The 27,498-nt window shown below is 47.3% G+C and overlaps 1 protein-coding gene across 5 annotated transcripts in view; it reads left to right on the top strand.

Annotated features, from left to right (window-relative positions):
* Positions 1–18,991, top strand: part of LOC119919621 (telomere repeats-binding bouquet formation protein 1-like) — a 43,925-nt gene extending 24,934 nt beyond the window's left edge. For all 5 annotated transcript variants that reach the window (XM_038740187.1, XM_038740185.1, XM_038740184.1 and 2 more), the window contains 6 exons: positions 1,819–1,944; positions 9,827–9,966; positions 11,158–11,246; positions 13,344–13,408; positions 16,935–17,028; positions 18,836–18,991. In XM_038740187.1, coding sequence (XP_038596115.1) covers positions 1,819–1,944; positions 9,827–9,966; positions 11,158–11,246; positions 13,344–13,408; positions 16,935–17,028; positions 18,836–18,878 — 557 coding nt within the window. In that variant the 3' untranslated portion in view covers positions 18,879–18,991. The remainder of the gene's footprint in view (positions 1–1,818; positions 1,945–9,826; positions 9,967–11,157; positions 11,247–13,343; positions 13,409–16,934; positions 17,029–18,835) is intronic.
* The last annotated feature ends 8,507 nt before the right edge of the window (positions 18,992–27,498 follow it).

Genomic DNA, 27,498 nt, shown 5'->3' with positions numbered 1-27,498 from the left:
CTGTAGTTTTGCATGTTTGCTATCTTTTAGAGATAGTAAGGATGATGATATTTAAGTGCTTACTCTGTGCCAGGCACTATTCTAAGCGATGGGGTGGATAGCAGGAAATCAGGTAGGACACAGTCCCTGTCCCACATGGGGCTCACAATCTTAATCCCCATTTTACAGCTGAGGTAAGTGAAGCACAGAGAAGTTAAGTGACTTGTCCAACGTCACAGAGTAGGCAAGCGGTGCAGCCGGGATTGGAACCCAGGTCCTTCTGATTGCCAGGCCCATGCTCTGTCAACTGGACTCCATCCCCAACTACTACTTCACTGATCTGAGCACTTACCATATCCCACCTTGACTACTGCATCCTCCTCCTTTCTGACCGCCTTGCCTCTTGTCTCTCCGCGTTCCAGTCTTTATCTGACTCTACTGCCCGGATAATTTTTCTAGAAAATCATTCAGTTCACATCTCCCCACTGGGATATCCTCCAGTCGTTGCCAATCCACCTCCACATCAAATAGAAACGCCTTAGCATTGGCTTTAAAGCACTCATTCAGTTAACCACCTCCTAGCTTACCTTGCTGATTTCTTTCTACAACCCAGCCCACAAGCTTCACTCCTCCAATGCCAACCTCGATCTCATCTATCTCACCTCTGACCCCTAGCCCACATCCTCCCTCTGACCTGGAACTCCCTCCCCCTTCATTCATTTGTTCAATTGTATTTATTGAGCTCTTACTGTGTGCAGAGCACTGTACCAAGTGCTTGCCTTCAAACCTTATAAACATCTCATTTCCTCTGAAAGGTCTTCCCCAACTAATCCCTCCTTACCCTTAACTACTTCTCCAATGCACATCACCCTTGCAATTTCATTTGTACCCTTTATGCACTTTATAATCACCCCACCCTCAGCCCCCAACACTTAGGTACATATCCAGAATTTGTTTTAATGTCTGTCTCTCCTTCTAGATGGTAAGCTCCTTGTGGCCAGGGAGTATCCCTACCAACTCTGTTATGTTGGACTCTCCCAAGCATTTAGTACATTGCTCTGCAGAAAGGAAGTGCTCAATAAAAGACTAATTGATTCTTCAGATAGAGAAGTAGTGTGGCGCAGTAGAAAAAGCGCAGGCCTGAAAGTCAATGGACTCGGGTTCCAGTGGGAAGCAGTATGACCTAGTAGTAAGAGCATGGGCTTGAGAGTCAGAGGCCATGGGTTCTAATCCTGGTTCTTTCTGCCCCTTGTCTGCTGTGTGACCTTGGGCAAGTCACTTAACTTCTCTATGCCTCAGTTACCTCCTCTGAAAAATGGGAATTAAGACTGTGAGTCCCTTGTGGCACAGGGACTGTGTCCAACCTGATTACCTTGTATGTATCGCAGTGTTTAGAGCAGTGCTTGGCACATAGTAAGCACTTAACAAATAGCATTGTTATTTATCATTAATGTTAATAATAAAGATAATAACGATAATCCTGGTTCTGCCACTTGCCTGCTCTGTGACCTTGGGCAAGTCACTTAACTTGTCTGTGTCTTATTTTTCTCATCTGTAAAATGGGGATTCAATGCCAGTTCTCGGTCCCCCTTAGGCCGTGAGCCCCATGTGGGGCAGGGGCTCCATATGACCTGGTTATTTTGTATCAACCCGAGTGCTCCATTCAGTGCTTGGCACATAGGTAACTGCTTACCAAATACCATTATTATTATAATTACCATTAGTATTATTGATATTATTATTATCATAGATTTTTTGAACTGGGTGCAAATGTCCTGCAAGAAAAGTGTTAGCACTTGGTGGAAATAGAGAAGAATTTAACTGTATTATTTTCTGCAGGGGAAAATCTAAATCTCCTGGTCCAGACCAGAGGCCTAAAACTGGTTGTAAACTCCTTCTCTGAAGCTGAGTGTGAGGATATAAGCCACATTATTCTAATGGTCATGCTCAACAGTAAGATTTTTGGTGAGTTAATCATCATTGCTGGATAAATTATCCTGCATAATTTGTTTGAAAATACTGTGGTCCTTTTTCCATTTAATGACTAAGTGTTATGGTGTGCTTTAAGTTGTGTATCTGGGAAAGAAAGCAGATTTGATCGAAAGGTGGGTAAGGCAGATACCAGCCAATTGCTCTCGTGACCCGCCCCAGGACCTGTCCAGATACAAACAAATTAGGGTGGACACAGTCCCTGCCCGACATGGATTCAAAATCTTAATCCCCCATTTTACAGATGAGGTAACTGTAGCACAGGATAGTTAAGTGACTAGCCCAAGATCATTCATTCATTCAGTTGTATTTATTGAGCGCTTACTGTGTGCAAAGCACTGTACTAAGTACTTGGGAAGTACAAGTTGGCAACATATACAGACAGTCCCTACCCAACAGTGGGCTCACAGTCTAGAAGGGGGAGACAGAGAACAAAACAAAACATATTAACAAAATAAAATAAATAGAATAAATATGTACAAATAAAATAAATGGAGTAATAAACATGTACAAACATATATACATACATACAGGTGCTGTGGAGAGGGGAAGGAGTTAAGGTGGGGGAGGGGGAGAGGAAGGAGGGGGCTCAGTCTGGGAAGGCCTCCTGGAGGAGGTGAACTCTCAGTAGGGCTTTGAAGGGAGGAAGAGAGCTAGCTTGGTGGATGTTGGGAGGGAAGGCATTCCAGGCCAGGGCATGACGTGGGCCGGGGGTCGGCGGCGGGACAGGCGAGAACGAGGCATGGTGAGGAGATTAGTGGCAGAGGAGCATATGGTGTGGGCTGGGCTGTAGAAGGAGAGAAGGGAGGTGAGGTAGGAGGGGGCAAGGTGATGGAGAGCCTTGAAGCCGAGGGTGAGGAGTTTTTGCCTGATGCGTAAGTTGATTGGTAGCCACTGGAGATTTTTGAGGAGGGAAGTAACATGCCCAGAGTATTTCTGGACAAAGACGATCCTGGCAGCGGCGAGAAGTATGGACTGAAGTGGGGAGAGAGAGGAGGATGGGAGATCAGAGAGGAGGCTGATACAGTAATCCAGATGGGATAAAATGAGAGCTTGAATGAGCAGGGTAGCGGTTTGGATGGAGAGGAAAGGGTGGATCTTGATGTTGCGGAGGTGAGACCAGCAGGTTTTGGTGACGGATTGGATGTGAGGGGTGAACGAGAGAGCGGAGTCAAGGATGACACCAAGGTTGTGGGTTTGTGAGACGGGAAGGATGGTAGTGCTGTCAGCAGTGATGGGAAAGTCAGGGAGAGGGCAGGGTTTGGGAGGGAAGACAAGGAGTTCAGTCTTGGAAATGTTGAGGTTTAGGTGGCGGGCAGACATCCAGATGGAGATGTCCTGAAGGCAGGAGGAGATGCGAGCCTGGAGGGAGGGGGAGAGAGCAGGGGCAGAGAGGTAGATGTGGGTGTCATCAACGTAGAGATGATAGTTGAAGCTGTGGGAGTGAATGAGGTCACCAAAGGAATGAGTGTAGATTGAAAACAGGAGACCAAGAACTGACCCTTGAGGAACCCCTACAGTAAAGGGATGGGAGGGGGAGGAGGAGCCTGCAAAAGAGACTGAGAATGAAAGGCCAGAGAGATAAGAGGAGAACCAGGAGAGGACAGAGTCTGTGAAGCCAAGGTTGGATAGTGTGTTGAGAAGGGGGTGGTCCACAGTGTCGAAGGCAGCTGAGAGGTCGAGGAGGATTAGGATAGAGCATGAGCCATTGGATTTGGCAAGCAGGAGGTCATTGGTGACCTTTGAGAGGGCAGGTTCCGTGGAATGTAGGGGATGGAAGCCAGATTGGAGGGGGTCGAGGAGAGAGTTGGCATTGAGGAATTCGAGGCAGCACATGTAGTCGACTCGTTCAAGGAGTTTGGAAAGGAATGGTAGGAGGGGAGATAGGGCAATAACTAGAAGGTGAGGTGGGGTCAAGAGAGGGTTTTTTTAGTATGAGAGAGACATGGGCATGTTTGAAGGCAGAGGGGAAGGAATCAGTGGAGAGTGAGCGGTTGACGATGGAAGTTAAGGAAGGGAGAAGGGACGGAGCGAGAGATTTCATAAGATGAGAGGGAACGGGGTCAGAAGCACAGATGGCCGGAGTAGCACTTGAGAGGAGGGAGGAGATCTCCTTTGAGGATACTGCTGGGAGGGATGGGAGAGTAGCGGAGAGCGTTGAGAGCCGGGAGGTTGGAGAAGGGGGAGGGGAGTGACTTTGGGGAGCTCAGACCTGATGGATTTAATTTTATTAATGACGTAGGAGGCCAGATCGTTGGGGGTGAGGAAAGGAGGAGGGAGAGGAACCGGGGCCCTGAGAAGGGAGTTGAATGTACGGAAGAGCTGATGGGGATGACAGGCATGGGTGTCAATAAGGGAGGAGAAATAGTTTTGTCTGCAGAGGAGAGGGCAGAGTTAGGGCAGGAAAGGATAAACTTGAAGTGAATGAGGTTGGCATGGTGTTTAGACTTTCACCAGCAGCATTCAGCAGCTCGAGCATAGGAGCGATGGAGGTGGACAGTGGCAGTGATCCAGGGCTGTGGGTTAGTGGTATGAGAGTGGTGAAGGGGAAGGGGAGCGAGCAAGTCTAGCTAAGTAGAGAGGGTAGAGCTGAGAGCAATATCACAGAGCATCAAGATCACAGAGCAGATGAGAGGTGGAGCTGGATTCACAGCCTTAATCCCCATTTTACAGATGACGTACCTGTAGCACAGAAAAGTTAACTGACTTGCCCAAGGTTACAGAGCAGACAAGTGGGGGAGCTGGGAATAGAACCCAGATCATTCATTCATTCATTCAATCGTATTTATTGAACACTTACTGTGTGCAGAGCACTGTACTAAGCGCTTGGGAAGTACAAGTTGCCAACATATAGAGAGTCCCTACCCAACAGTGGGCTCACAGTCTAAAAGGGGGAGACAGAAAACAAAACCAAACATACTAACAAAATGAAATAAATAGAATGGATATGTACAAGTAAAATAAATAAATAAATAAATAGAGTAATAAATATGTACAAACATATATACATATATACAGGTGCTGTGGGGAAGGGAAGGAGGTAAGATGAGGGGGATGGAGAGGGGGACAAGGGGGAGAGAAAGGAAGGGGTTCAGTCTGGGAAGGCCTCCTGGAGGAGGTGAGCTCTCAGTAGGGCCTTGAAGGGAGGAAGAGAGCTAGCTTGGCGGATGTTGGGTGGGAGGGCATTCCAGGCCCGGGGGATGACATGGGCCGGGGGTCGAAGGCGGGACAGGTGAGAATGAGGCACGGTGAGGAGATTAGCGGCAGAGGAGCGGAGGGTGTGGCTGGGCTGTAGAAGGAGAGAAGGGAGGTGAGGTAGAAGGGGGCGGGGTGATGGACAGCCTTGAAGCCCAGGGTGAGGAGTTTTTGCGCAGGTCCTTCTGACTCCCAGGCCTGTGCTCTATCCAAGAGGCCATGGATAAAGATCAGAGAGGGGAGTAGAGTGAAAGTCTGGAATAAGCAGTTGAATAGACTATTGACTGTAGGCCTCTAAACATATGTTGCGTATAGTGGGGGTAAACACCTAAGGGCTTAGGCAGGGCCACTGGGTCCCTCTAAGGTGTCATGGGAATTACTACCCTCCCCTTCCCCCACTCCCTGTCCCTTCCAGGTCACCCTTGCACTTGGATTTGTAATAATAATAATGGTATTTGTTAAACGCTTACTACGTGCCAGGCACTGTACTAAGCGCTGGGGTGGACACAGGCAAATTGAGTTGGACACATTCCCTGTCCTACGTGGGGCTCAGTCTCCATCCCCATTTTACAGATGCGGTAACCGAGGCCAAGAGAAGTGAAATGACTTGCCCCAGATCACCCAGCAGACAAGTGGCAGAGTCGGGATTAGAACCCATGACCTTCCGACTTCCAGGCCTTTGCCCTGTCCACTATGCCAGGCTGCTTCTTGTACCTTTTATTCATCCCACATCACTTACATACAAAGCTGTAATTTATTTTAATATCTGTCTCTCCACCCCCCTCCCCCAACTGTAAGCTCCTTGTGGGCAGGAAACATGTCTATCATGTTGTACACTCCCAAAAGCTTAGCCCAGTGCTCTGTGCACAGTAAGTGCTAAACAAATACACCTGATTGATTGTTGGATTAATCAGGGTATAGTCACGGTGGAAGAGGTGGAATTTGAAATGGGCTTTGAAGATTGGGAGGGATGAATCCCGATCATGTGTCCCCTATCCTAAAAAAACACCCTGTCTTGACCCCATGACTCTCTCCAGTTATTGGCCAATATCCCTCCTACCATTCCTCTCCAAACTTCTTGAGCAGATTATCTCCTCCTGCTGCTTCCACTTCCTCTCCTCCAATTCTGGGCTTGACCCCTTCCAATCTAGCTTCCACCCCCTCGCTCTGTGAAAACTCCCCTCTCAGTGGTCATCAGTGATAGCCTTATTGCCAAATCTGACAGCCTCTACTCCATAATAATAATAATAATAATAATGGTATTTGTTAAGCACTTAACATGTGCCAAGCACTGTTCTAAGCCCTGGATCCTAGTCATCTTCAACCACTCAGCTGCTTCTATGCTGTTGACCACCCCATCTCCTGGAAACGTTATCCAACCTTGGATTCACTGACACTGTCCTCTCCTGGTTCTCCTCCTATCTCTCTGGACGCACATTCTCTTTCGTGGACTCCTGCTCTGCCTCCCACCCCCTAACCGTGGGGGTCCCTCAAGGTTCAGTTCTGGGCCCCCTTCTAAGTCTCCATCTACGCCCACTCCCTGGGAGAACTCATTTGCTCCCGTAGCTTCAACAACCACCTGTATGCGGATGATACCCAAATTTACATATCCAGCCCTGATCTCTCTCCCTCTCTGAAGTCTCGCATCTCCTCCTTCCTTCAGGACATCTCTACTTGGATGTCCCGCCAACACCTCATATTTAACATGTCTCAAACAGAACTAACTCCTCATCTTCCCACTTAAATCCTGCCCTCCTTCTAACTTTTCCAACACTGTAGACACCACCACCATCCTCCCTGCTTCAGGAACCCTTAACCTGGACATTATCCTCATCTCATCTCTCTCATTCAACCCACATAGTCAGTCTATCGCTAAACCCTGTTGGTTTAATAATAAAAATAATAATAATGGCATTTATTAAGCGCTTATTATGTGCAAAGCACTGTTCTAAGCGCTGGGGAGGTTACAAGGTGATCAGGTTGTCCCACAGGGAGCTCACAGTCTTAATCCCCATTTTATAGATGAGGTAACTGAGGGCCAGAGAAGTTAAGTGACTTGCCCAAAGTCCCAAAGCTGACAATTGACAGAGCCGGGATTTGAACCCATGACCTCTGACTCCAAAGCCCATGCTCTTTTCACTGAGCCATGCTGCTTCAACCTTCTCAACACTGCTGAACTCCACTCTTTCCTCTTCATCCAAACTGCTACCATGTTAATCCAGGCCCTTATTCTGTCCTGCCTTGATTACTGCATCAGCGACCTCACTGACCTCCCTGTCTTCTGTCTCTCCCCATTTCAGTCCATTCCTCACTGTGCTGCTTCAATATTTTTCCCCACTTATCAAAAACCTCTAGTGGTTGCCCATCCACCTTCACATCATAAACTTCTTACCATCGGCTTTAATAATAAGAAGAAGAATAAGAACCGTGGTATTTGTTAAGAGCTTACTATGTGCCGGGCACTGTACTAAGCACTGGGGTGGATACAGTCCCTGTCTCACATGGTGCTCACAGTCTCAATCCCCATTTTACAGATGAGGTAACTGAGGCCCAGAGAAGTGAAGTGATTTGCCCAAGGCCACGCAGCACTATCCGCCCTAAAGCTCTATCCACCTTAAAGCACTCAATCACCTTGTCCCCTCCTATGTTACCTCTCTGAATCCCCCTGCAACCCAGCCCACACACTTCTCTCCTTTAATGCCAACCTACTCACTCTACCTTGATCTTATCTATCTTGCCGCCAACCTCTCATCCACCTACTGCCTCTGGCCTGGAACAACCTCCTTTTTCATATCTGACAGCCAGTTACTCCTCCCACCTTCAAAGCCCTATTGAAGGCACATCTCCTCAAGCGGCCTTCCCTGACTAAGCCCTCTTTTCCTCTTCTCCTATTCCTTCCTGCATTGCCCTTGAACCTTGATATTCACCCTTTATTCACCCCACCTTTTGCCCCACAGCAGTTATGTACATATTAGTAATATATTATTTCATGCAGCGTGGCTCAGTGGAAAGAGCCCGGGCTTTGGAGTCAGAGGTCATGGGTTCATATCCTGGCTCCACCACTTGGCTGTGTGACTTTGGGCAAGTCACTTAACTTCTCTGGGCCTCAGTTACCTCATCTGTAAAATGGGGATTAAGACTGTGAGCCCCGCGTGGGACAACCTGATCACCTTGTAAACTCCCCAGCACTTTGCACATAGTAAGCGCTTAATAAATGTCATTATTATTATTATGTTAATGTCTGTCTCCCTTTTCAGACTGTAAGTTCCTTATGAGCAGGAAACCTATCTACCAACTCTTATTTTGAACTCTCCCAAGTGCTTAGCACATTGCTGTGCACACAGTAAGCACTCAATAAATGCAATCGATTGATTTGGCCGGGAAGGGAATTGGAGGCCGGGGGAACAGCCTGAGCCGAGGGGTTGGAGGTGGGAGATTCGAGAGTCATCATTGGCAGTGGTACTTTTTTGGTTCTTACGATGTGCAGAGCATCGTACCAAGTGCTTGGGAGAATACAGTACAACAGAGTTGGCAGACATGTACCCTGTCCACAGTGAGCTTACAGTCTAAAGGGAGAGACAGACATTAATATAAATAATATGTAATTTTAAAATATGTACATAAGTGCTGTGGGGTTGAGGGTGGGGTGAACATAAAATGCCCAAAGGTCACAGATCCAACTACATAGAAGAACCGGGGACAGTTAGCTCATGGGCAGGATAGTCATGGAAGAAGGGGACTGATTTTTAAGCTGGCGAAAGCTGGCGATGATAAGGAGTTCCTGCTTGATATGAAGGGAGACGGGTCGCCATTGCAAGGTTTTTGAGGAATGGAGATAGGTGTGCTGAGACATGCTTCAAGAAGATGATATGGATAGCAGTGTGTAGAATAGACTGTAGGGGAAAACACTGGAGGCAGGGGAAGAGATCATATAAGGGGGGTGGGGGGGGTGGGGGGGGCAGTGCCAGGGAAGCATGTTGGAGGAAGAGTAGCAGGATTTAGCGGCAGAGGTGTCTCTTACCTACTGTAGGAAAGACAAGTGTTGGCTGCCGGAATCATTGTTTCATTTCAAAGAACAGGCATTAGACATCTGTAAGTGAAACTCTAATTTGGCTAGAAAGTGGGAGGAAAATGTTTTCATGTTTGTTCTGTTAGCATATTCATTTGAAGATAACACAAGAGCTAAGCGATTTGATACCACATTACTGACAGGACATTGACTTGGATTTCAACTATTATTCTGCAAATGATGGACTGAATAAGGATCACCCTTATTACTGCCCCTGTTTCCTTTAAGGAGATCAGTCAATCGATGGTATTTATTGAGTACTTACTCTATGCAGAGTACTGTACTAAGCGCTCTGTACTAAGCATCATAATAGAGTTGGTAGACATCTTCTCTGCCCCCAGAGAGCTTACAGTCTAGGAGATTGCATCTTTTAGTCTTAACGTTGTTTCCGAAGGAAAATTGGGGTTCCACGAAGTGGAATATGATGTGGGTTTAGTGTATTATGTGATGGTTTGTGAACTGAAGTTGGTGACATTAAAGTGGTAGGTGGGCAGGTTTTGTGAATTTGATTTTATGACAATAAAGCATTAGCATTAAAACATTTGTAATAATGTTCAACTCTTTGTTTTTTGTTTCTTTTTACCTTTTATACAGCTGAGAAATTACTTGGTAAATTTCTTTCACGTGTTTCACAAGGGATTTCTGAACTAGAAAATCAAGGAAAAGTTGGTGGCCACTCGAAGCAAACAAAAGATCTCTTGCCTAAAGAACAACATCAAAAAAAAGGAAATAAGGTTTGCCTGTTTATTTCAAAGCTTATAAGTCTCCTTCCCTAAATTTTAGGGAAGGCCTGATCTTTCTTGGTGTGTATGAATGATAAATTTGGGAAGGATAGAAAGCTGAATTGCCAGTTCTCCAGGCTTTTCATTCTGTTATTTTCTGCGTAGATATGAGATGAAGGGAGACTTTCAGGGAAGGGCATCCTGACCATTCGTAGGGAAGGGTCAGTTGGGCCAATCGCTCCTCCTGGGGACCCCACCTTTCCTGGGGAATGGAGTTCTGGACAGCTGCTGTTGTGTGGGAGAGGGGGATGAAAGCCATGCACCCAAGTCCCCGCTGCCCCTTCTCTTCCCCCGCCGCTCCTCCCACGGTTAACTCTCTAGAGTCCGCCGGCCAGGGAGGGTGGAACCACCTATTCTGACGGGCCTGAGACCCATCAGAAGAGGCGGGGGGGAGCGGGGAAGAGGGACAGCACACGTGGGAGGTCCTGGGCCCTGCCCCTCCTGGGGTGCCCCTGAGAGGAATGAGGGCCAAAAAGGAACAATAACGCTGCTATTGGTTGGCATTTTAAGAGACCCTCTGTCCCGATAGTACATGTTGAAGTATAGGGCAAAAATACTCCAGCGGGAAGGATTTAGGCCCAGGATGGTGTGGGGAGGTAATAATAAGGTCCCCATGAACTTGCAGCCAGCTGCGGCCCAGAGCAACTTCATCGTGAGTTTGCATATAGCAAGCACTAGTTAAATACCATTGATAGGCTTGTGGTAGTTTGAAGGACATCTATCTAGTCCTTCTTCAAGTTGGGAAATGACCCTGCCCTGGATGAGTTTGTCCATATGAGTGCAGTTGTTGTAAGCTCCGAGTGGGCAATCTCGTCTACCAACACCCAAGTAACAACCCCTTTCATACTCCATGTGTCTGAAGATAGCCCTTTTCTGTTGCTATTGTGAGCTTTCCAATAGCATTGATTGCGAGCCCCCCGGCCATCGGTCAGTCATATTTAGTGAGCTCCGACTGCAGACAGAGCACTGTACTGAGCCCTTGGGAGAGGACTATAGAATTACAAGTCCTAATCTTTGCTTTTAAAAATTGCCTTTCCTCTAGTAAATGCCACTCCTTTTCCACATTCTGTGAGGGAAATGCTAAGGGGGCCCAAAGGTAAGCCTACCTTTTTGGAACTGTTACTGTGGTGTTTTGTATTTCAGGATCAATGCCCTAAAATAAAAGGCAACATTGGAAAGTCCGTGGTGAAAAGCAACTACCAAGAAAAGAAACGTCCAAAGCAACGTTCTGAGTTAGGTGTTCAGATTTTCCCCACACTTGCTAATGATAATGATAGTAATAATAATGATGGCATTTGTTAAGCGCTTACTATGTGCAGAACACTGTTCTAAGCACTGGGGAGGATACAAGGTGATCGGGTTGTCCCACGTGGGGCTCACAGTCTTAATCCCCATTTTACAGATGAGGGAACTGAGGCACAGAGAAGTTAAATGACTTGCCCAAGGTCATGAGGATAATGATGAGCTGGCTAATGGAAACATTAACCAGTTTGGGCTTCACCGCCATGGTCCTTTCCTGGTTCTACTCCTATCTCTCTGGCTGCTCATTCTCAGCCTCTTTTGCGGGCTCCTCCTCTGCCTCCCCCCACCCCCAACTGTGGAAGTCCCTCAAGACTCAGTTCTTGATCGTCTGCTATTCTCCATCTACACCAACTCCCTTAGAGAGCTCAATCATTCCCACAGCTTCAACTACCATCGCTATGCAGATGAATCCCAAATCTCAATCTCCTGCCCTGATGTTAGCGCTTAGAGCAGTGCTGAGCACATAGTAAGCGCTTAACAAATAGCATTATCATTATTATTATTATTATGTCTCACCTCTTCTGCAGTCTAACATTTCCTCCTGCCTACAGGACATCTCTCCTCAGATGTCCCGCAGACACCTCAGACTTGTCCGAAACAGAACGCGTCTTCCCATCCAAAATCCTGTCGTCCTCCTCATTTTCCCATCACCGTGGACAGCGCCACTGTTCTTCCTGTCTCACAAGTCTTTAACCTTGACATTTCCGTTGTCTTATCTCTCTCATTCAACTCACATACTCAGTCCCGTCGCTGAAATCCGCCCTTTCCACTCCATTCAAGCTGCTACCACACTAATCCAAGCACTTATCCTATCCTGCCTCGACCACTGCATCGGCCTCCTCGCCGACCTCCCTGCCTCTTGTCCTTACTCAGTCCAGTCCATTGAAACTCCTTACCATTGGCTTTGAAGCACATGATCACATTACCCCCTCCTATCTCATGTTGCTGTTTTCCTACCGCAACCCAGCCAGCACACTTTGCTCCTCTAATGCCAGCTTACTAGTTAAATTAATGTATAATTTGTAAACGTACATAATTTATAGAAAGCAAAGAGTAACCAAAGGAAACCCAGCAGTTAGGTTTAATTCAGAGTGGTCATACTACGTTACTGTAAAATGCAGGTGGATGAAAATTCAGTGAGTTTCAGCATTGTGTGATTGAGGGGATAGGGAGCTTACCTGTCCCCTTCCCACCAAAACCCATTGAATTCTGACATGATTGAGCTAGTAGAAGCAGCATGGCTTAGAGGAAAGAGCAGGGGCTTGGAAGTCAGAAGACGTGGGTTCTAATCCTACCTCCGCCACTTGACTGCTGTGTGACTTTGGGCAAGTCACTTAACTTCTCTGTGCCTCAGTTCCCTCATCTGTAAAATAGGGATTAAGACTGGCTCCACATGGGACAACCTGATTACCTTGTAACTATCCCAACACTTAGAACAGTGCTTGGCACATAGTAAGTGCTTAACAAATACCGTAATAATAATAGTAATAGTCTGGGCTTTGTAGAATCTCAGAAATGGGGAACAAAATCCTTGCCAAAACTCCCCCACTGGCTTTCCACATCTCTCCGCATTAGATGAAAACTCACCCTCAGCATCGAGGTTCTCCGCCTTCTGGCAGGCAGTGTGTGTCTTCCTTCCATTGTACATCCCCGGGTTATTGGTACATTGCTTAGCTCGGTGAATGCCATAGAATGATCATTTGGTCATTGTTAGTTATGACCGCTCGGCCCCCGGGTCTTTTTCAAATGTGTGCCTGGTTAGCCTTTTCCCTTTATATTGCCTTTTTTTCTCATTCTGTGTATTGTCTTGCACTGTCCTTTCTGACTTCCATTGTCTTTTGGGGGGATCATTTGTTCAGGGTCACTTGGCCTCCCAAAATGTTGTCGCCCCCCCCCCCCCCCGACCCAATTTTGTATTCACTGTAAATTTCATGAGCACACACTCAATTCCTTCATCCTGGTCATTAATTGAAATTAACTAGAACCGTCTATTCTGTCATTTTAACCTACACTCCCTTTTGTTTCAGTAAACATGTAGATCAAGTTTCAGCTCCAGCCACTGAAATTGGAGCACAGGAACCACCAAAGAAAGGTACAATAACAGATGGTTTCTCTTTTTGTTAAGCTTAGCTGGACATTTGTGGGCCCACTCTTCTCCATCTCAAGTGGCTGTTTTAGCTCTTACCTTCCACTACATGTGGCGCCATTGAGAAGCAGTGTGGCCTAGTGGAGAGAACACGGGCCTGGAAATCAGAAGGACCTGGGTTCTAATCCCGACCCTGTCACTTGTCTGTTGTGTGACCTTGGGCAAGTCACTTAACTTCTCTGGGCCTCAGGTACCTCATCTGTAAAAGGAGGATTCAGTCTGTGAGCCCCATGTGGTACATGGGCTCCGTCCAACCTTCCAGAGCTTAAAACAGTTCTTAGCACAAAGTAAGTGCTTAACAAATATCATCATCATTATGACTATTATTATTGCTTGATGATGATTATGGCATTTATTAAGCACTTACTATGTGCAAAGCACTGTTCTAAGCGCTGGGGAGGTTACAAGGTGATCAGGTTGTCCCATGGGGGGCTCGCAGTCTTAATCCCCATTTTCCAGATGAGGTAACTGAGGCACAGAGAAGTTAAGTGACTTGCCCAAAGTCACACAGCTGACAATTGGCGGAGCCTGGGTTTGAACCCATGACCTCTGACTCCAAAGCCCGGGCTCTTTCCAGTGAGCCACACTGCTTCCTATCTATCCCAGCACTTATCAAACAGTGCCTGGCACGTAGTAAGCACTTAGCAAATACCATAACCTCCTCCTCCCCACCAAACCTTTGCCCCTCTGAACTGAAGCCTTCCAGCAACTGAGTGACTGGATTGGATTGGATTCACTCAGGGGACAAGTGGTGGAGCTGGGATTGGAAGCCAGGTCTTCTGACTCCCAGTCCCATGCTCTTTCCATTGGAGCATGCTGCTTCATCTGTGAACCAAGATTATTTTATCCCAAAGGGTAAAGGGGTACAGGGTAAATCAAACAGAAGCATGAATAATGGAAAAAAATCAATTCAGCTACACTAATAGTCATGGGTCTGAGCATGGGAACAAGCCGCATGAAGAGGTAGGGAGGTGAAGAGGTGTTGATGAGCATCATGGAGTGGCTAGAGCAGAGACCTGGGAGTAGGAAGGTCCCAGGTTCTTGTTCCAGCTCTGCCAGATGTCTGCTGTGTGGCCTTGGGTAGGTCACTTCACTTTTCTGGGCTTCAGATGTCTCATCTGGGGATGGGGACTGTGAGCCCCACGTGGGACAGGGATTGTGTCCAATATTATCGATGAGGGTTTCCCCCCAGTCCCCGATGAGCACCTGGCTCTCTTACCCTTCCCAAGAGTGCAGCCCCTATCCCTAAAACACCCTCCCCTCGCCAGCACTTATTTTGGAACCTGCTGTGAAACTAAGTGCTAGTGTTGGAGTTGGAGAGAGTGGAGAGAGTTCCAGATCTGGAAACACATACAAAAGAAGAAGGATGCAGGTGCACAGGGAATGCATCTGTTTGTTGTTGTATTGTATTCTCCCAAGCACTTAGTACAATGCTTTGCACAGCACACAGTAAACGCTCAATCAGTATGATTGAACGAATTGAATGAATTTCGGAGGAGAAATCATTTTTGTCCCTATCCAGTGTCATTACTTTCAGAATTAATCAATGACTAGTCGATCAGTGTTTTTTCTTGAGGGCTTACCATGTGCAGAGCACTGTGCTAAGTGCTTGGGAGAGCACATACAATACAAGGCAGTTGGTAGATATGTTCCTTGCCCACAAGAAATTTACAGTCTACAGAGGGGAGAAAGACATTAAAAGAAATTACTGATGTTTACAAAAGTGCATTAAAAGAAATTACTGATGTGTACAAAAGTGCTGTGAGGCTGAAGGGGTAGGTGAATAGCAAGGCTTCAAGGGTTCAGAACCAGGTGCATAGGTGGTACAGAAGAGAAAGGGACTGGGGGAAGTGAAGTATTAATCGGGGAAGGTCTCTTGTAGCAGATGTGATTTGAACGAGGCTTTGAAGGCAGGCAGAATAGTGGCCTGTCATATTTACGTGGGGAGGGAGTTCCAGGACAGAGGGAGATCATGGGCCAGGGGTTGGTGCCAAGTTAAATGAGACAGAGGTGCAGTGAGTAGATCGAGAAGCAGCCCGGCGTAGTGGCAGAGCACGGATTTGGGAGGCAGAGGTCGTGGGTTCTAATTCCAGCTCCACCATTTGTCTGCTGTGGGACCTTGGGCAAATCACTTCACTTCTCTGTGCCTCGGTTACCTCATCTGTAAAATGGGGAATGAGATCGTGAGCCCCACGAAGGACAACCTGATTACCTTGTCTTTGCCCCAGCGCTTAGGACAGTACTTGGCAAATAGTAATCGCTTACCAAATACCGTAATTATTATTCATTATTATTCTTATTGGTGATTAGAGCCAAGTGCTCAGGCTGGGTTGCAGTAGGAAGTCAGCATGGTAAGGTGGGAGGGGGAACAGCCGATTGAGTGCCTTAAAGCCGATGATCGGGGGGTTCTGTCTGACGGGGAGGCGGTTAGGCAATCGCTGGAGTTTCCTGAGGAGTGAGGATATGTGGACTGCATGTTTTTTTAGAAGAATTATCCAGGTAGCAGAGCGAACTAAGGCCCAGAGAGAGGTGAGACAAGAGGCAGGGAGGTCGGTCCGGAGGCTGACGCCGTAGTCAAGGTGGGATACGATAAGTGCTTGGATCATCATGGTGGTAGCTTGGATGGAGAGGTGAGGGCAGATTTTAGCAATGTTACGAAGGTAGACCCGACAGGATTTGGTGACAGATTGAATATGGGGGTTGAATGAGAGAGATGAGTCTAGGATAATGCAGAGGTTGTGGGCTCAGGAGACAGGGAGGGTAATGGTGTTGTCCACAGTGATGGGAAAGACAGGGGGAGGGAACCAGTGGAGGAGAGAGGTGGGCCGAGCAGTGCTTCAGGAAGATGATGTGTGTAGCAGCTTGTAGTTGGAGCGGTAGTGTTTATTAAATGCCTACTGTGTGCAGAACACTGTACCAAGTACTGGGAAAGAATACACAGTGAAAATTAGACACAGTTCCTGGCTCTCCAGGGGCTCACAATCTAACACCGTAGCCAGGGGGTGGGGCACACCTGGCCACAGCCACATAAGGAGAAGGGAAACGGAACATGAAGACAATATAAAGACTTGGATAAGTACACAAAATGAAAACAAAATCTGTAGGGTACCACGGTTAAAGAAGCAGCATGGCCTAGTGGATCGATCCCGGGCCTGGGAGTCAGAAGGTCATGGGTTCTACTCCTGGATCCACCGCTTGTCTGCTGTGCAACCTTGGGCAAGTCACTTCATTTCTCTGGGCCCCAGTTACCTCATCTGGGAAATGGCCATCGAGACTGTGAACCCCACATGGGACAGGGACTGTATCCAACCCAATTTGCTTGCATCCACCCCGGCGCTTTGTACAGTGCCTGGCACATAGTAAGTGCTTAACACATGCCATTATAATAATTCTGAACTCGATAGTACTGTATTTAAGATTCATAGTGATTAAGTCAAAAAGATCTTTTCAGCGATGTTCTTTTTCATACCAGCCGATCTGCCAAGCAACACAGCAGAAGGAAAAGATAAAAAACGTCAGGGTGTTAAAAGAAAGGCCCCTTCCACAGGCAATGTGAATCAGGAGCGGTGAGTACTACAGCGCAAGATTTCCTTAGAGTGAGGTTCCTCATCCGTATAACCCTCATGGTCTTAGAAAAGTGGGTAAACTTACATTATATGACTGACCTTGTATCTTCACTGTTCTCAGTTTCACCCCCATCTTCCCACTAGTGCAGACGGTAAGTTAGGATCATACTGGTGAAGTCTTTCCACTTTTTAGTTCAGTAATGTGACAGCCAAGCAGTGGATCCAGGCAGAAATTTTCTTATGGTATTCGTTTAAGGACTTAGTGGGTGCCAGACAGTGTACTAAGCACTGGGTTAAATCGAGATCATCAGAGTGGACATGGTCCCTGTCCCCCATGGAGCTCACAGTCTCAATCCCCATTTTACAAATGAGGTAACTGAGGCACAGAGAAGTTAAGTGACTTGCCTAAGGTCACACAGCAGACAAGTGGTGGAGCCCGGACTAGAACCCAGGTCCTCTGACTCCCAGGCCTGTGCTCTTTCTGCTAGGCCGCGCTACAGCCAGAGTTCTTCATTCTCGCTGTACATTACAGTATGAAGCACCAACACCCTTGAAGGAAGAGAATGGACCCATCTATACTAATTCCAAAATGAATCGAGTAACTTTGCCATCTTAAGCTTGTAGTGCTTTTCTCCCGTAACAACTCACTGAATTATCCCCTTAGTCAGAAGCTTCTAGGGGCAAGGAGCTGGATCAGATGATCTCTTGAATTCCCTTCCGGCCCTACGATTGTGTGCTTGAAGCATTGGAAATCCATTTGAAACAGCAAATCCCTTTCCTGGCAGAAAAATGTTGAGGCTAAGGAAATATCCAGACCAATGTTCTGGATGGGATCGAGTTAGCCAGCGAGTTTTCCAGATGCCTGGATGAGTTTGGAAACATAGATGTAGCTGTAGAGTTCAATTTCATCTTCTAGTCCTTCTCATGAAGCGCCCACACGGTTTCGGTTCCATTCATTCCACCTGCTTGGCTTAGCTGTAAGATCTTGGAAATTTGAGCAATTTCGGTGGTTCTTATGAAAATTACAGCAAAGAGTTATGGGGAACTGAGAACTCATGACACTGAAAAGAAGGGAAATTAGGATTCAGCAACAGGAGCAGTAGCATTTTTTGAGTGCCTGTTGTGTCCAAAGGCACTGAACTGAGCATTTGGGGGAGCATGATAGGGTTAGTAAATGTGACCCTTGCCCTCAAAGAGCTTTAAATCAAGCGGGGTGGTGGGGGCAGACCCTAAAATACATTACTGGTATGAGGAAGTGGTAGAGTAACGGGATGAACATAAGCACTTCTAAGAGGGCCCTACTTATTCTTAGGTAGTAATTTATTAGTCCTAAAGAGCCCTAGTTTCCTGCCTGAACTGTCAAGCATGCTGCACCACACCCTTGGACATTGGAGGAGGTGAAACCACCTCCTTCCTTGCACGGTGCTCTGTGCTCCCTCACACATTTCTCTCAGGTGTACTGGTAAATCGTTGAAGGGTATGGAGCGTGGGCCGCTATGGTGGTTGCAGAATTGTTGGCAGCCCCTATTCCCCATCCCCCTTGCTGGCTTGTCTCTAGCCGTGGCGCCAGAAGGTGCTCCAGAGGGCTGTGTGCACTCTGCTCCATGGGGAAGACATTATCCCTCCTCACGCCTGCTAGGTGGGGGCAAGTCTCTGGCCCATCATGACTCTTCTAGTAAGTCGGGGTGAGGCGGGGGAGCGGGCGGGCAGGTGGATGGAGGGATGGACGGATGGACACAAGGCTCGATAGGTACTGCAGATATAGAGACTGAGAAAAGCATTCATCTTACATATGTAATGATTGCAGAACAACCCAAAAATCCACCAAGAAGGTGCAGAAGAAAAAGTAGCCAACAGCTGGACTAGAGTAAAGAAACCAGGAAACCACTGGAATTCAATTTGGTGGTCAAGCGGGAACGAAGACTTCAATGGATTTGTCCCATTAAAACTACAAGTTAGAAAAATTAAGTGATATGTAATTTCTGAAAGAGTTTTTTAGGTAGAGATTTTTAGAAAGTGTAACTGTTCTTTGTTTTAAGCAAGCGCTGTCCTGCCGTTCCCGATTAGTTTCACGGCATGATATTCAGATGGGGGCCCAGTCACACTGTTCTCTAAAGGGGTTTTTGGTAGCATGAGTTCTGGAGACCTTTGCTTAGCTTCTTCAAGAAGCCTGTCGAAAAGGAAGAAACACCCTAGTGTGTGCTCCTTTTAAATGTTTCTTTGAGAATTTGCCTTTTGGTTTTCCCAAAGAGAAACAACTAAGAAGGGCAGAAGCCAGTAATTGTTTTAATAGCATTTTTTGATGTAGTAGTCGAATTTGATGGTTAAGCAGGATTCTTAGTGAATGTAGTAATTTGTTGAATGTTAAAAATGTCCTTTAGCCTAAGTCATTTAAGAACCAAACTTCCTACCAAGGAATGAGTTATATTCTAGGGGAAAATGTAGCCCATGGTTCAGACAGATTTGCTTAGTCTCTAGCCTGATGTATGACATAGAAATGGAAAACACTTTTGACCAACTGAGTTTTTTTAGGTAAGTTAAATGAGATGCTACTATTAAATAAAAATGTTTTTTGTTCTGAAAGTGCTATCCGAGTAGTCCTTTTGAGTATCTTCTTCATTCATGAAACATTTCTGTCTTGTGAAACTATACTTGCACTACTTGGCCCCACTGAATGATACATCACCAGTTCTCTTAATCTTTTATGTTCTCCATTCTTTTATTCAACAGCCTATCATCCTGGCTTAATTTTGGAAATATGTACATATGGCATTACCTACTTTTCTGACTTTACTACCCTCAGGGCTCTTAAACCTCGAATTAAAATCCTCACGTGATCCAAAAAAGCAACCGACTCTGTATAAACGATTCACCTAATTATGGCCCTCTTGGAAAGATGGTGTAGGAAACCCAGTTATTTTTCCGAAGAACAGCACACAAATTCCCGTGTGTTACACTTCCCCGAGCAATGTAAGGGGGCACATCTTTGGCCCTTTGGTTACACATGAGGTTTGACCTGATTATGAGCTTCTGGCTAAAAAGAGCAAAATGGTAGCCACCACCTCCCTCTGCCGGAGCATGTGTGAAGTCTGAAGGCGTTGGAGTGAAAGGAGAACTCCACAGTCAGTTTGAAGATCAAGCATCTGTTGGTGTGGTTCCTCGGAGACATGGCTACGACCTGTCAGGCAATCCCACTGTCGGCATGTTCGCCTTTTCACTTAAGCCTGCACTCTCCATTGTCACCACGTTTGTTGTCCATCTCCACAGACAATAGGTGTGCTGCCATTCCCAGTCTCTTAATCAATCTCAACTTAAAGACAAGTAAAAATACGCATTTTCCACTCCCCTCTGCATCACTCTGACGTGCTCCTTTTGCTCTTGCCCCCTCTTCCCGCCCCACAGCATTTATGTATGTATCTGTATTTTTATGTATTTATATCGATGCCTGTTGACTTGTACTGATGTCTATCTCCCCCGCTGTAGACTGTGAGCTCGTTGTGGGCAGGGATTGTCAACCTACGAATCAAGCAAAAACTCCTCACTGTCAGCTTCAAGGCTCTCCATCACCTCGCCCCCTCCTACCTTTATTAATTCACTCATTCAGTCGTATTTATTGAGCACTTACTGTGTGCAGAGCACTGTACTAAGCGCTTGGGAAGTACAAGTTGCACCTCACCTCCCTTCTCTCCTTCTACAGCCCAGCCCGCACCCTCCTCTCCTCTGCCACCGCTAACCTCCTCACTGTGCCCCATTCTTGCCTGTCCCGCCATCGACCCCCGGCCCACGCCCTTCCCCTGGCCCAGAATGCCCTCCCTTCACACATCTGCCAAGCTAGCTCTCTTCCTCCCTTCAAAGCCATACTGAGAGCTCACCTCCTCCAGGAGGCCTCCCCAGACAGAGCCCCCTTCTTCCTCTCCTCCTCCCCATCCCCCTGCCCTACCTCCTTCCCCTCCCCACAGCACCTGTAATGCATTTGTACAGACTTATTACTCTATTTTACTTGTACATGTTTTCTATTTATTTTGTTAATGATGTGCATATAGCTTTAATTCTATTTGTTCAGATGGTTTTGACACCTGTCTAAATGTTTTGTTGTCTGTCTCCCCCTTCTAGACTGTGAGCTCGTTGTTGGGTAGGGACCATCTCTATATGTTACCGACTTGAATTCCCAAGCACTTAATACAGTGCTGTGCATTCATGCAATCGTATTTATTGAGCACTTACTGTGTGCAGAGCACTGTACTAAGGACTTGGAAAGTACAGCAAATGAAGAGAGACAATCTGTGCCCACAAGGGCCTGACAGTCTTGGGGCAGGGTGGTGGGGGGGCGACAGGCATCAATACAAGTAAACAGGGATTAACATAAATAGAATTATAGATCTATGCATATAAACAAGCGGTGTGGGGCGGGGATGGGTGGAAGAGCAAAGGGAGTGAGTCGTGAAGTGGAAGGGAGGGGGAGCTGAGGAAAAGCGGGGCTTCGTCTGGGAAGCCCTCTTGGAGGAGGTGCACCTTCAGTAGGACTTTGAAGGGGGAGAAGAGTGATTGGCTGATTTGAAGAGGGCCAGGAGGACGTGGGTCAAGGGTCGACGGCGAGACAGGCGAGATGGAGGCCCAGTGAGAAGGTTAGCGGCTCCAGAGGAACGGAGTGCAAGGGCTGGGGTGGAGAAGGAGAGAAGGGAGGTGAAGTAGGAGGGGGCAAGGTTATGGAGAGCTTTAAAGCCAATAGGGGGTTTTGTTTGATATTTGGAGATTTTTGAGGAGTTAGGGTGACATGCCCTGAACGTTTTTGTAGAACGATGATCCAGACAACCGAATGAAGTGTGGACTCAAGTCGGGAGAGGCAGGAGGTTGGGAGGTCAGAAAGGAGGCTGATGCAGTAATCCAGTCGAGACAGGATGAGTGACTGTACTAACACGGTAGCGGCTTGGATGGCAAGGAAAGGGCGGATCTTGGCGATATTGTGAAGGTGAGACCGGCAGGATTTGGTGACGAATTGGCTATGTGGGGTGAATGAGAGAGTGGAGTCAAGGGTGACACCAAGGTTATGGGCTCACGAGACGGGAAGGATGGGAGGGGACAGGGATTGGGAAGGAAGATAAGGAGTTCTGTTTTGGACATTAGGAGTTTGAGGTGGCGGGAGGACAACCAAGTGGAGATGTCCTGAAGGCAGGAACAGATGTGAGCCTTGAGGGAGGGAGAGAGAACAGGGCAGGAGGTATAAATTTGGGTATCATCCGCATAGAGATGGTAGTTGAAGCCGTGGGAGCGAATGAGTTCTTCAAGGGAGGGAGTGTAGATGGAGACTAGACGGGGACCAAGAACTGAACCTTGAGGGACCCCCACAGTTAGGGGGTGGGAGGGAGAGGAGGAGCCCGTGAAGGAGCCTGAGAATGAATGGCCAGAGACAAAAGAGGAGAACCAGGGGAGGACAAGAGTCAGTGAAGCCAAAGTTAGACAACTTATGGAGTAGAAGGGGTAGTCAACTCTCTATTGCTGTATTGTACTTTCCCGAGTGCTTATTACAATCTTCTGCACATAGTAAGCACTCCGTAAATACGAGTGAATGAAGGAATTAATGAATGCAGGGTCGAGCGTGGGGCTAATACCAACTGTCCAAATGTGACAGAAACAAGTGCTTTAGATGACGCAGAAGAGAGGGATCCGGGGAAACTAGAGTTTAATTGAGGAAGGCCTCTTGGAAGAGATGTGACTTTAATAATCCCACTTTGACTATTGCATCTGCCTCCTTGTTAATCTCCCGCCCTCTCGTCTCTCCCCACTTTGACGGAATCATTCCTCAACAAAAACGTTCAGTCCATGTCTCCAAACTCCTCAAGAAGCTCGAATGACTGACTGCCCACCCACCTCCGCATCAAACAGAAACTCCTTACCGTCAGTTTTAAAGCCCTCCATCAGCTCGCCCCCTCCTACCTTGCCTCACTAATCTCCTACTCCAGCCCAGCCCACAGACTCTTGCTCCTCTAGTGTCATCTTACTCACTGTGCCCTGATCTCATCAATCTCGCCGACGACCCCTTCCCACGTCCTCCCCCGGCCTGGGACTCCCTCCCCCACCATATATGCCAGACCCCAACTCTCTTTGCCTTCCAAGCATCGCTAAGGTCACATCCTCTGCATCAGCCTTCTCTCTGATCTCCCATCTTCGTGTCTCTCCCCTCTTAAATCCATACTTCATGCTGCTACCCGGATTGTCTTTGTCCAGAAACACTCTGGGCATGTTACTCCCCTCCTCAAAAATGTCCAGTGGCTACCAATCAATCTGTGCATCAGGCAGAAACTCCTCACCCTGGGCTTCATGGCTGTCCTTCACCTTGCCCCCTCCTACCTCACCTCCCTTCTCTCCTTCTCCAGCCCACCCTGCACCCTCCGCTCCTCTGCCGCTAATCTCCTCACCTTACCTCGTTCTCGCCTGTCCCGCCATTGACCCCCGGCCCACGTCATCCCCCTGGCCTGGAATGCCCTCCCTCTGCCCATCCGCCAAGCTAGCTCTCTTCCTCCCTTCAAGGCCCTACTGAGAGCTCACCTCCTCCAGGAGGCCTTACCAGACTGAGCCCCTTCCTTCCTCTCCCCCTCGTCCCCCTCTCCATCCCCCCATCTTACCTCCTTCCCTTCCCCACAGCACCTGTATATATGTATATATGTTTGTACATATTTATTACTCTATTTATTTATTTATTTTACTTGTACATATCTATTCTATTTATTTTATTTTGTATGTTTGGTTTTGTTCTCTGTCTCCCCCTTCTAGACTGTAAGCCCACTGTTGGGTAGGGACTGTCTCTATATGTTGCCAACTTGTACTTCCCAAGTGCTTAGTACAGTGCTCTGCACACAGTAAGCGCTCAATAAATACAATTGATTGATTGATTGATTGATCCTCAAACAAAAAACTCACCATTGGCGTTAAGGCAGTCGATCATTCATTCATTCATAATATGTCTGCTTGTTGTTGTACTGTACTCTCCCAAGCGCTTAGTACAGTGCTTTGCACAAATTAAGCACTCCATAAATATGATTGAATGAACGAATGAACATCTCCAAGAGACCTTCCCCGATTAAGCCCTCTTTTCCCTGGATTGCTCTCCCTTCTGCCTCGTCTGTGCGCTTCATCTGTGACCTTTGGACACCCGATACTCTCCCCACCCCCTAACCCCACACATGTACATATCTTTAAATTATATATTATAAATTACTTATTCATATTAATGTCTGCCTCCCCCTTGAGACTGTAAGCTCGTTATGGGAAGGGAGGAACGTGTCTGCTAATTCTATTGCACAGTACTCTCCCAAGCACGGTGCCCTGCCCATAATAAGTGCTCAATAAATGTGATCTATCTATCGATCGTTACTAAGCACTTGGGAGAGTTCAGTATACAGCAGCTGGTAGAAACGTTCCCTGCCCACAACAAACTTGGAAAGAAATCATTTATGACACTGATGCAAATAAATGGTTTAGAAGTCATTAATATCAATCAATTGGATTTATTGAGTGCTTATTGAGTGTGTAGGGCACTGTACTGAAGCACTTGGGAGAGTGTAACATGGCAATATAGCGGGCACATTCGCAGCCCCAAAAGAGCTTAAGGTCTAGAGGGGGTGACAGGCATTAATATAAATGAGTCAGTTATGACTATGTACATAAGTGCTGCGGAGATGGGAGGTGGGGTGGTGAAGAAAGGGAGCGAGTCAGGGTACCAAAAAGGGAGTGAAAAAAGAGGAAATGAGGACTTAGTCGGGGAAGGCCTCTTCCCTCTCTGAATGAATTCATTCATTCATTCAATTGTATTTATTGAGCGCTTAGTGTGTGCAGCGCACTGTACTAAGCGCTTGGGAAGTACAAGTCGGCAACATATAGAGATGGTCCCCACCCAACAACGGGCTCACAGTCTAGAAACGATATAAATAAATGATTTATAGGTAGCAGTTTTCCCTTCTTCAATTGCTGTGATTATCCGGGGCCTTCCACCGTGCTTAGCACGGAGGAAGCACAGAACTCTCAGCACTATCACTACTATCATGTTTCCCCCACGAGACTGTAAGCGCCTGGGGGGGGGGGGGGGGGGGGCAGAGATCGGGTCTACGAACTTAACTGCATCCTCCCGAGTGCTAATTACGGTGCTCCGCTGGGAGCTGGGGCTCAATACACCTCACCGATTGGCCGACTGACTGCTCGGGAGCCGGCCTGCCCGGACCGCCGAGGCAAGGGCTTGCTCCGGCGAAGGGTTGGCCGGGCCGCTAGGGGGCGGCAGGGAGCGCCGGGCCTTCCCAGGGCGGCGCGCCGCCGTGCGGCCGGAGGGGGAAAGGCAGGGAGAGGGCCATGGCGGCCGGCGGCCGGTAGGGGGCGGTGGGGCGGCCGTTGTGAGGAGGCCGGTGGAAGTGGCGCGCGGGGCCCGGGGGGCGGGGCCGGGCCGGGCCGGGGTGATCGCTTCCCCGGGGGGATTGGGGGCGGCAATTTGAGTCGAGTTCACCTCCACCTCAGGTATTGAAGGTGGGGAGATGTAAAGGCAGGGGAGCTCCAGGCTGGAGGCGAGTGTGAGCCCCCGATGGTGAGAGAAAAGAGATAAAGACACAAGGAGTAGGTTAATGTTAATAATAATAATTGTGGTATTTGTTAAGCACTTACTGTGCCGGGTACTTTACTAAACCCTGGGATGGGTGCAAGCAGATCGGGTTGGACATATGCCCTGTCCCACATGGGTCTCCCAGTCTCAATCCCCATTTTACAGATGAGGAAACTGAGGCCCAGAGAAATGAAGTGACTTGCCCAAGGTCACACAGCAGACAAGTGGCAGGCAGGATTCAAACCCATGGCCTTCTGACTCCCAGATCCATGATACACTATTAGAGGAGTGAAGTGTGTGGGTTGGGTTGTAGTGGGAGAAGAGAGACTAAGTAGTGGGGAAGAGAGCTGATTGAGTTTCTGAGTTGGTGATGAAGAGTTTCTGCTTGATGTGGATGTGGCTGGGCAACCATTAGAGGTTTTTAAGTACTGGGGAGATATGGACTGAATCAATTTTTAGAAAAATGATCCAGGCAACAGAGTGAAGTTGGGACTTCATAGTAATTTTGTATAAGAACAAGGTTTCTGGCCTTAGAACCAGCCCTCTCTTCACAAAACTATTCCTGAGAGATAAATTATTATGGCTTATAATGTTTCTGCTGAACATGTGATTTGGAGAATCCAGTTATGTCATAAGTGAAAACTGCTTTTTGTATGAGTAGTAGTAGTTGTATTGATAACAGTGTTTTTTGAGCTCCCACTAAGTGCTTCAGACAGTCCAATAGAAGAAGACACGTTTCCAGCCAACAAGGAGCTTGCATTGTAATGGGGTCAGCAGATGTCAAAATAGCCACTAATAATGGAATCAGAATACATTATTGAAAGTTCAGTTTCATATCTATATGCAAAAATATGTACAAGGGATGAGGGAGGTATAAATAAATACGTAACTCTCAGAGGTGGCTGTTGGGTTTTTTATGGTGTTTGTTAAACGCTTACTATGTGCCAGGCACTGTACTAAATGCTGGGGTAGATACTAGAGAAGCAGCGTGGCTCAGTTGAAAGAGCACGGGCTTTGGAGTCTGAGGTCAGGGGTTCAAATCCCAGCTCTGCCAATTGCCAGCTGTGTGACTTTGGGCAAGTCACTTCACTTCTCTGGGCCTCAGTTCCCTCATCTGTAAAATGGGGATGAAGACTGTGAGCCCCCCCCCCCCCTCCACCCCGGGATAACCTGATCACCTTGTAACCTCCCCAGTGCTTAGAATAGTGCTTTGCACACAGTAAGCACTTAATAACTTAACTTCCTTCCTGTCCCCCTCTCCATCCCCCCCATCTTACCTCCTTCCCTTCCCCACAGCACCTGTATATGTGTATATATGTTTGTACATATTTATTACTCTATTTTACTTGTACATATCTATCCTATTTATTTGATTTTGTTAGTATGTTTGGTTTTGTTCTCTGTCTCCCCCTTTTAGACTGTGAGCCCACTGTTGGGTAGGGACTGTCTCTATATGTTGCCAATTTGTACTTCCCAAGCGCTTAGTACAGTGCTGTGCACACAGTAAGCGCTCAATAAATATGATTGATGATGATGATGATTGATGAATAAATGCTATAATTATTATTATTATTATTTCTAGCCAATCAGATTGTACACAGTTCATATCCCGCATGGGGCTCAAAGGCTTAATCCCCATTTTACAGATGAGGTAAGTGAGGCACAGAGAAGTTAAGTAACTTGCCCTAGGTCATGTGGCAGAACCAGGATGAAAACCCAGGTCTTTTTGACTCCCAGGCCTGTGCTCTATCCACTATGGCATGCTGCTTTCATAGTTGCTACAGCTACGGGTTTGGGGAATTACTCAGGGAAGGCATGATGCCGGAGTTGGGATTTTAGGAGGATTATGAAGGTGGGGAGGGCTGAAGACTAATAGATTTGGGGGC

This window comes from Tachyglossus aculeatus, chromosome X1 (genome assembly GCF_015852505.1).
Source record: "Tachyglossus aculeatus isolate mTacAcu1 chromosome X1, mTacAcu1.pri, whole genome shotgun sequence".
NCBI lineage: Eukaryota > Metazoa > Chordata > Mammalia > Monotremata > Tachyglossidae > Tachyglossus > Tachyglossus aculeatus.
Note: the sequence above shows the minus strand (reverse complement) of the source record. Positions and strands in the feature narration are given on the sequence as shown.